This window comes from Coffea arabica, chromosome 2e (genome assembly GCF_036785885.1).
Source record: "Coffea arabica cultivar ET-39 chromosome 2e, Coffea Arabica ET-39 HiFi, whole genome shotgun sequence".
In the NCBI taxonomy this organism is placed as follows: Eukaryota; Viridiplantae; Streptophyta; class Magnoliopsida; order Gentianales; family Rubiaceae; genus Coffea; species Coffea arabica.
This window is the reverse complement of record NC_092313.1, coordinates 4,496,813-4,506,907: the sequence shown is the minus strand read 5'-3', so window position 1 is coordinate 4,506,907 and position 10,095 is coordinate 4,496,813. Positions and strand designations below refer to the sequence as shown.

Below are 10,095 nucleotides of genomic sequence, written 5' to 3'. Positions count from 1 at the left end.
CGAATTAAATTTGATAAATCACTTGCCAATTGCCAATAATAAATACTAAGTACAAGACATTGAATAATCCTATTCCGTACAAAGAGGTATGCCCCCCCCCCCCCCCCACTAGCTACATTGAACTATGAATTCCATCTTCAACTTCGCATGTTGATCGGAACCTTTTAAGTAGTTTTTAAATGGTGATAACAACAAAAATAGGTAGTTAGAGAGTGAAACTACAAGAAAGTGTCAAACGACTAGCTCAATAGTAAAATAAAATTTGACCCAAAAAAAAAAAAAAGAAGAAGACTAAGTCAAAAAGTAAAAAGTAGTAAGAAATAACCACAGTAAAGTTCCATTTTCTTTCTTCTTCGAGTTTTTGAAAAAAAAAAATCTTTCTCAACTAGCCAGGGTTCTATTTCAATATATATATTGGGGGTGTTTGGATTAAGAAGATTTGAAATAAAATAATTTGTTTCACAAATTTCAATTACCTTTTTATTTTTTCAATCACCTTTTTATCTCACATACATTACATCATAGAAAGTATTACAGTAATTATTTCAAATAAATCATCCAAATAAACTTCTATCCAAACAAACTATTGTGTCCTTAAAAAGCCAACATCTAGCACTGCACCTTACCTGGGGGAAAATAGTGAATGACTTATTAGTGTCTCCAAAAATTAATTCCTATGCGTGCTGAGCACGAGATTTTAAGTATCAGGGAAAAATAATTCTTGGAATTTCTCCTTATTATTACTTTTTTATTTACCCAATAAGTAATTTAATTGAGCTCACTCTGGCCTTGTGCCTCAAGTATATATAAGTATCTAATCCTGAGAGTTTATTATAGCCGTATCATCCCAAAGCATGCCTGGGTCTATTGGCGCTAGTTGTTATCCTTTTAGAAGTTTCAAAACCATATAATTCCTGGGATTCTTTTTATTATAAGATCTTGAATTAATCTTATCGATTATTTACCAATTTCTCTTTTTTCTGTTCCAGAATATGAATTAGCTCTCAAGAGTTCCGATGCACCAACTTGCTCTATGATTGTGTTATACTACAATAGTACTGCAGCAAATGGGAAGAAGCGAAGGTCAAAGCCCCAAAATGGCAATTTCGTCGGCAGAATTATTATCTTACTTGAAATTGGGGTCCTTGTGTCTCGTTGAAGCGCGTAAATATATGCTTAAGCACTTTTAATGGTCGATGCACGTTTTCTAATTGTCGGGGTCTCTTTAGAATAAATGCTCAAGGGGCCTTGATTCTAATCCGGAAACAGCCTTGTTTGGATTGCAATGCTTAAAAGTTTTTGTAAAAAAATATGCTATAAAAAATTAATAAATGTAAAATAAAAATGTGATCAGAAAATATGTTTATGAAAAGCGTAAAAATTTTTCGCTGAAAAATAACAATCCAAACAAAACAAAACCGAGAAAATAACACTCGTAGACTTTCCTTTTTGGCTGGGGTAATCCAACAACATAGTAGTATCATATGTCAAATGAAACTCACCTTTTTGCTTATACGGTATTGGTACATGCATATAAATTAGTAGACGATGAGAGGATAAGTAACAAGGGAATCAATAATTGTGTGATTAATTTCAGTTGTATATAGATCTGAGTTCAATGTCAAGTTTTTGCCAAATCGATCGGCTCTGTTTGGATTGTAAATTATTTGAGATATTTGTAATGTAGCACTTTTTGTGATGTGATGTATGTGAGATAAAAAGGTGAACGCAACGGATCTTCTGTTCCGTATCTTGTGTCACTCTCTGTCCTATTTTTTATTATATTGCTATTTCTCCTGCATAAACATCATGTCTTAGTTCTTTTTTGTTTGCTCTGTGTTTCTACTGTCACAGGGACTGGTGACATGGGCACAGATTACTACCTTGATTTATGGTACACCTAGCAGCATGAATGCGCCTATAACATTGCACTCCTCTTTTCCAGCTTTCACAATGCAGGATGGATTCAATGTACTAGAGCAGCAGTATCACATCAATCAACGACAGATTCGCGTAATGAAGATTCCTAAAAATATATATAATCTAAAATATAAATATCGAGTCCATTTCACCATGTGGTCAAGATTGGAGTGCGAGCTTTAGGCTGAACAGTATTTTGCCTTCACTCCATCTCTATCCATCTCTGGCTCTCTGCTGTGGAGAGAGGGATGCTCATTTTGTAGGTATGCAGATTGCAGAAAAGGAAAGGGCCAAATCATGGCGTTGAAAACTTTGTGGCTCAGCCAGGTTTATCTAGAAAGGGATTTGGGGCAATGACCGTCCCTGCACGGTCTTGGCCCTCACAATTTTGTGCGGCTGAGATTACACCATATAACTCGATTTTCGCGTTAAATGTGGGGCCCATCACTATCTGTTGTGAAAATACATCCTGTGAAAAAAAAGTTACACGATGTACAAAGAAAGTTATAGCCAGTTGATAATGACTACAATTGACAGGGACGGTTGCAGGTTGCAACCGTCCGTGCCCCGAGTCCGAAAGAAAGACAGTGCAAGTCATTATACGTCTAGAACATGTAGGAAACCCCAACCAGTCCAGGTGAATAACGGACATGATGTCATAAACATGCATCTATTCCTATGATTACTCTAGCTTCTTGATTTTTCCACCAAAAATAAAAAAAAATGAAAAATAGCTTTTTTGATTTGTTTCGCAATTTGATTATTCGGAAATTCTCCATCTTGCTGTGTTCTAATTTACATCCGACACATCTTGTCATAGCTCTGAAGGTTCGTTTAGAATGAAATTTGAATATTTGATAGTGTGCCTGATTGATTACGTATTTAACAAGTTTTTTTTTTATTATCCGCAAAAAGAAAAGTGTTTTGGTGTTAAAATCCACTATGTAAATAACAATTAATTTTAGGGAAAAAGGAAGAGGATAAGAGATGCTTTGATCAAAGAAGTATGATCATGGTAAGGATTAATTGGTATTGTAACTTAATTACCTCATTATTACTTTCGGACACTTTCACAAGGGAAAGGAAGACATATGAGGGGAAGGCAAGGAACCAGGACAAGACATACGGCTTGTTATCGTTTGATTATTTTGCATGATTCTAACTTTTGATAATTAGGTTTTCCTTTTGAAAATTTATGTTCTTGTTTTCCTCCGTATCTAGATTTTATATTTTTAAATGGTTTAAAAAAAAGCTAAAATATAAGCCTACTTATATTTTTTACTAGTATAGAATTCGATGCTTCTGCATATTCCGTGAATCTTGTTCATAAAAAGATTATCAAATTTTATATTATTGTTAGCTTTAAATTACCAGATATAGAGGAAATATGTCATAAATTGTGGATCGGTTGTGTGCAAAGTAAAATTTTACTCTGATATCAATGTCAACAAATTAAAATTGCTGATAATTATAAAATTTATAAAATATTTCAACAAAATGAAATACTATACGTGAAATGTGATATCATAGAAAAAATTCATAGTGAAAAACACCACAAAAAATAATATGGTGCTATTTTAAATAATTTTTTCCAACGTTATTGGTACATAGAGTCTAAAATATCTGTTAAGTAGAACATATTAATGCCTCCGAATTAAATACCGATGGAATGAGGATCTGATTTTCTTTTTTTTTTTTTTGAAAATTCCCACATTTTTCAACGTGGAAATTTTTGAATGTTTGACAACATTTTCTTTTTTGTTTTTGACAATAAATGTTTTGGAAAATTGTGACAACATTTTAGGATCTTGGATTCCTCTTTTTTTTTTAAATAAGTTTTTTATATACAATACTACAATAACACATAAATAAAAATAACTCCAACAACACCACATCCATACAATATATAAAAAAAAATAACTCTAAATATACAAAAAATAAAATATAAAATATACACAATTTTCTTTTTCCATCCATCACCATCACCCACCACCGCTGCCGCCGCCACCATCCCTTTCTTTTTCTTCTTTCCTCTCCCTTCCTCTTCCTCTTTCCTCCTTTTTTTCTCTTCCTTCCCCTTCCCTTCCCCTTTCTTGCCACACCCTGCCCTTCCTACGATCTGGCCACGATGGCATGACCAGCGGCCTCGAACTGGTTGAAGCTAGATCGAGAAGGGGGGAAGGGGGGGAGGTGTGGCAAGGAAATGGAGAGGAAAGGGAAGGGAGGAGGGAAGGAAAGAAAATGAGAAGAAAGATGAGAGGAGAAAAGAGACGGAAGAGGAGGAGGCAAAAAGAGAGGGAGGAAGAGAAAGAGGAAAGGGATGGTAGCGGTGGTGGATTACAAAATAATATAAAATTTTTAAACTTTAAAAATACTCTAAAATATATTTCAAAAATACCTTCAAAAACATTAATAGTTAAAAAAAAGTTTCATATACACTGTTATAGTAAAATATTTTTAAAATATCTCAAAAAACAACTAATCAAAATAGAGTCAGGGATGTTTAGGTTGACTATCTAAAGGGAAAAAAAACCCCGGAGTTAGCTCAGATAGTCGCAAGTTTGTAGTCACAAATCTGATGACAATGTATTCGAGCCCCTTCTACCGGTTGTGTATCCCTAGGGCGGAGTACATAGCCACTAGAGAATTAGTCTAGCATAAGTTGGGATACCTTCTGTGTTAAAAAAAAAAAAGGGGAAAAAGTGATAAAAAAATAACCTTAGTGTTATACTGCAAAGTACTACCAGAAAGGTTAGGGCGCTTATCATCTCTTGCCGTAAATCAAAATTTAGATTCCCCTATGTCTTAATGCAACTAAATCAGCCGCTGCTCCTCTGCCGACCACCGACTCCTTTAGCGGCGGCTCTGAGAATGCTCTCTCCCGCCTCCTCACTAAACCCTAGTGCCAACACTCGTTTAGTTAACCGCGGAACGAAGCCTACTACGGCCACCGACTCCTCGTCTTGCACAACTCCAATAAAGATTCATCCATCTTCAAATCCCAAAATTGCCTTCCCAACTTCCCAGAATTTCCCTCAGGCCCTCACCCCGTTTAAGTGTTCCTTTGCAACTACAGCTACAAACCCAGCAACCATTTCGAACTCATGTGAAGCAAAAATGGAAAAGCTTGAAGCGTCCAATGACGTCTGCCCTGAGTCGCCATTGGCAGTGGTTTCGTTCTACAAATTTGCTGATTTTCCAGACCATGCTGATTTACGGAAGCCATTGAAGGAGCTATGCGAACGCCTGGTAATTTTCTTCTTCGCGTTGGTACAGATTATTTTTCTATTTCGCGGTAGTTATCAAAATTGATGCAAGTTATGAGCTTGAGAGAAGTATTTGAGAAATGTGGGTAGATTTTTTTTGTAGTGTTTGTAAATTGAGTAAACTTTGTCTATTTTTTCCCTCTTCTTGTTGCTTGTTCTCCTTGGATTTAGAGATTGCGTGGAATCAAATGTGAAATAAAATGAGGTATGCTTATCAAGTTTGAATCTTTTATTGAGATGGATGTAGCAAGAAAGGGATTTTGCGGCTTTGTTTTTTGTTGTCAAGTGTATAGTACAGTCACTTGTAATTTGATGTGAGCTTTAGCTTTGTTTTTGGATAATATTTGCAGACAGTATTATAATATTTTTATACATTAATATATATTACATAAAGATATGAAAAAGGTCGTTAGATTGGATAGGGTGTAATACTTGGATAGTTGGGCTAATTGATCTTTCATCGAATGTTTTTGCCGTAGTAAGATTTTATTTCATGGGCTCTATGGAGAGTAGCAACTACAATGACTGGTTCAGCTGGAATTATATCTGCATCATTGTTCTTTTTTTGCGTTTACGGCTACCTTAAACCATTGACGTCGGGTCTTTATGTTTTCTGCCTAAATCTCTTCGTGTGATTCATGCCTCACTGAGCTGATATTCTTCAGCGTGTTTCAGGTGGCATCATTCTTGCCCCAGAAGGAATTAATGGGAGTATATGTGGGACCCGAGATTCAGTAGAGAATGTTCTCGCATTTATTCAGAATGACAGTCGCTTAAGGGGCCTTAGGCGTGTGGAGTCACCTGTAAGTCCTGAAGAAGAAGCTATTCATCATGGACACATGAGCAGTTCTCCTCTAGCAGCTGGGGAAGATGCTCCTTTCAGATGGGATCATGTGAGGGTGAAGTTGAAAAAAGAGGTACATTCCATTTGTTAAAGCAACAACTCTTTCTGTTAACCAAAGGCTGCTTTTTTGCTTACTGAAATATGATTTTAAGCAGATTGTTACCCTTGGATTGCCTTCTGTTTCACCAATTGAAAGAGTTGGAGAGTATGTGAGCCCAAGAGATTGGAATGCATTAGTTAGTGAACCAGATGTTGTAAGTAACCTTGCTATGATTTTAGTTCTGAATCTCCTTTCTACCTGTTGAAAAACTCTGTTATAGGTTGCTAATTTTTTCCAAATGCTTTCACTTACTAGCACCTTAATTCTGTTTAGAAGCTAAGAACATTTCCATTGTGTCTGAATGCATTTGTGTTTGCATGCCATCACTTAGATTGTCAGATTATCCTGAATGTCGTTTTCTGGTGAGGTGAACAATTGTAAAATTTTTTGTATGTTGTTATGTAATATTGATGGATTTTCCTGTGCTCCTCAAAGTGTAAGTATCCCTACATTTATTGGAAACTTCTGTAGGATTTTTTTTTTGGTGAGGCTCATATATATTGAAATTGCTTTCTTCTCCTGCTTTTTTTTTTGGGAGGAGAGGGGAAATGGAGAACAGTTCTGGAAAAAATATAGAATACATGGGTGATATAGAGTATTCAAGTTGACTTGCTTATGCTGTAATACATCAATGCACCTTCAATCGGTCAATGCACATGTGTTTTTAGAGCTAAACATCTGGAATCCAATTTATTCCCATAAACATATTAACTGCTATCCTTCTTTAAAAAGTCATCTCGTACTAAATATTTTCATTCAACTTTAGGTGGTGATTGATGTGCGTAATGACTATGAAATTAGAATTGGAAAATTTAAAGGAGCAGTTGATCCATGTACTACAGCATTTCGGGATTTTCCATCTTGGGTGGTTGACAGGTTTGGACTTGCTGAACCAGAAGATCAGGTGGAAACTGCATGTTCACCTGGAAATACAGGTGCTGCAAAAGGAAAGAATATACTGCCACGAGTAGCAATGTACTGTACAGGTGGCATTCGGTGCGAGAAAGCTTCGAGTTTTCTCCTAAGTAAAGGTTTTAAGGAGGTAAATTAGTTATCGACTTTTGGTTTTCTTGTGGGTAGAATTGAAGCTCTAACTGGTGACATGATTGGCTTTAGAAAAGTAGTCTTTCTAGCAATATTTTGTTCTCATGATCATCTTCAATGTACTTCCTGTAAAAAGGGTCTTGGATTCCTGATCGACTGACTAGGTGGTTCTTGGTTAAACTGATTCTTATGCTAGGTTTATCATCTAGAGGGTGGAATTTTGAACTATCTGGAGGAAGTTCCCAAGACTGAGAGCCTATGGGAGGGAGAGTGCTTTGTGTTTGACAAGCGAGTGTCAGTTGAACATGGACTGGTGCAGGGAACTTTCAAACTTTGCTACGGATGCAAGCAACCAGTGAGCGATGAGGACATGGAAGCCCCAGAGTGGGAATATGGGGTTTCTTGTCCATATTGCTACTCGTCAAAATCTGAAGAAGAGAAAGAGAGGGCAAGAGCTCGACAAAGGCAGTTCGAGAGATGGGGTATTATTGGTGGTCCGGACAAGGGCCGCAGACCGGTAAGAGCAGGTTGCAATGGCGAGAGCACTGCGGAAATTTCAAATTCGATATAACAGCTTGTTCCAAGATGACTATTTCGTGTTTGAAGTTGTTAAGAAGGACGAACTTAAACTTTGAATTATTTGATTAGCTCTAATGAGAGATGAATTGTTAAGCTGATTCTGTCTAGTATTACTAGACCAGAGACACAGTTTAAAGAAAAATAAAAAATTTCACCACGACTTTGCAATTTTGTTCTGGTTGCTCACTTAATGTTGGTATGAGCAATCTGCTGCAGTAGCTTGATAGAGAGATGGTTGATGAGTAATTGATCTGCATACTTGCCTGTGCAGGTACTGTTTGGAATGGTTTTCAAGTTTAATGGACTGCAAAGTGTAATCTGGCCAAGAAATGATTTAAGGGTATTCCGTCAGATTAAGTCACTAATCCCTTTAACAATGAGCCACAGGTAACTATTGTATTAGCGGTACTTGGTTGGCGTATGCTTTAGCTAAGGTTGACAGTAACAATGTACGTAATCGAGTCGCTTCAAACACTAACAGCAGGTGCTATCTAGCGGCCTTCTGGGGAAGCTACTTTTCCTCATTCAACGATGGCTCTAATCGGTTATTGCGCTGGAGGAATTGCTGGTGTTGCTTTACCTCGATTAGCGTATGGATTTTATGCCTGTGGCCTCCTATGTACCAAGAGAGGGGAGGGGGGCGGGGGGTTTTCTGTTTCATGGTTAGTAAATTAAAAAGTTGATAATTTTATCAGCTATTCCCCGCCCTTGGATAGGGTAGTAAAAGAATCGAATTAATCCGAGCTCTAAGTTGTCAGGCTCGGTTTGAATTCTTGTGCTCAAGTTCGAACCCATATTTGAGCTTAAAATTCAAACTTCTATTGGTGTTAGGATTGAAAGATGAATCAAATTACTCAATATTTAAATCAAACTCGATTTGATAAGAGTTTATTCAAAGTTAATTTGCTAATTAGTCAAACCAACTTTAAACGACATTTATGTTAAATAAACTTTTAAATTCAGTTTGAAGTTGGTTCGATCGGTCTAACATTATATTCTATATATAAAAACTTCAAACTACTCAAACTCGACTCAAATTTGACGCGAAAAAAGTTCGTTCAAGCAAAGAGTCAACAATTAGTTCCCAACCATGAGGTAAATGAAATAAGATACATAAATATGTTAATAAAAAGAATAGAAAAAGCTTTGATTATGCCGCTTAAGTTATATAGGAATTTCTGGGTCCAAGAGTTAAGAGTAACCAGTTCTTTGTTATCCAAAATAGAAAAAATCGTTTAGAATAACAAAACATATTATATTTGTGGGGAAGTGCAAAATCATATAAATTCAACCCTCATTGTATATGTTGATTAATTTGATCACTTATTTTTGCATCCCCATACGAAGTTTTCATAGATGTATCTCCGAGTATTCCTCGATCAATTCATCTAAGACGAGTAGTTCCTTTAATTCTATGAAATTTTCTAAAATACTTTTTTCTTGAATGTCATTCATAAAAAATTTTTGGATTACATAGCATTCCACCAATTATTAATCCAATTCGACAAATAAGCAAATCAAACTTAAACGGAATTTTAAACTTGTTAAAAAAATCAAGCAAGTTTGAATATTAGATTGTTCAATTTGATTAGACTCCTTTACATCCTCAACTGCTGTCAATAATTTTTTCCTTTTTCGGCTTATTTTGAACTACCCCACTGTCCACCTTGGCCTGTGGGCCGTAAGGCCTGTACCATCAACTATGGATAATTCACAACAGATGGCTCCAATGTGGGCCGAAACAAAAATAAAAATTTGGTATGTCAATCGAAGTTGGTCCCGGGCTTATTGATGTTGGGGCCACTGCTGCCGTGTTGTTCTTCTGATATAAGGAAAGAGGATGACTCGATCATTTTCAATTTTGTTTAATGTTCGTATCATCATTTTATTAAGGGCAATTTATCCAATTGGCCCTTGAACTCTTTGTCTAGATAAAAATAAGCCCCTCATCTATTTTTTGCTGACTTTAAGCCCTCGAACTTGTAAAAGTGAACACCCGTGACCCTTTTAGCTAGTTTCCCCGGTTTTACAACCGGAAGGCCAATTCACACAAATGACAGTGTACTTTAAAGAAAGGCATTTTTGTCCGCATTTTCTAAGCAAAGAGTGAACAACTCTATCTTCTTCCCTTTCCCTAACCTAACCTGCAATCTGTAATGGTGAGGACTTAGGCCCCTTCATCTGCAAGGCCTTTACCTCCGGTGAACTCGAGACCCTCCTTCACCACCTCCAACACTTCTCCCGATCCAAAGAGTCTGAAATTGAGGACGTCTATAGGGCCCACTACCAAGACTTCATCATGGCAGTCGACGACTTCCGCTCCCTCCTCTCCGACGTTGATT

General features: G+C 36.6%; 1 protein-coding gene across 2 annotated transcripts; it reads left to right on the top strand.

Annotated features, from left to right (window-relative positions):
- Positions 1 to 3,879: 3,879 nt before the first annotated feature.
- Positions 3,880 to 7,921, top strand: LOC113730237 (rhodanese-like domain-containing protein 7). Of its 2 annotated transcripts, XM_027254789.2 has the most exons (5): positions 3,889 to 5,169; positions 5,852 to 6,103; positions 6,186 to 6,284; positions 6,897 to 7,172; positions 7,371 to 7,921. In XM_027254789.2, the coding sequence occupies exons 1-5, from the start codon at positions 4,729 to 4,731 to the stop codon at positions 7,743 to 7,745; spliced, it is 1,443 nt and encodes a 480-aa protein (XP_027110590.1). In that variant the 5' UTR covers positions 3,889 to 4,728; the 3' UTR covers positions 7,746 to 7,921. The 2 variants fall into 2 exon arrangements, with proteins under 2 accessions (XP_027110591.1, XP_027110590.1); XM_027254790.2 differs by lacking the exon at positions 6,186 to 6,284 and having other exon boundaries at positions 3,880 to 5,169.
- Positions 7,922 to 10,095: the final 2,174 nt, after the last annotated feature.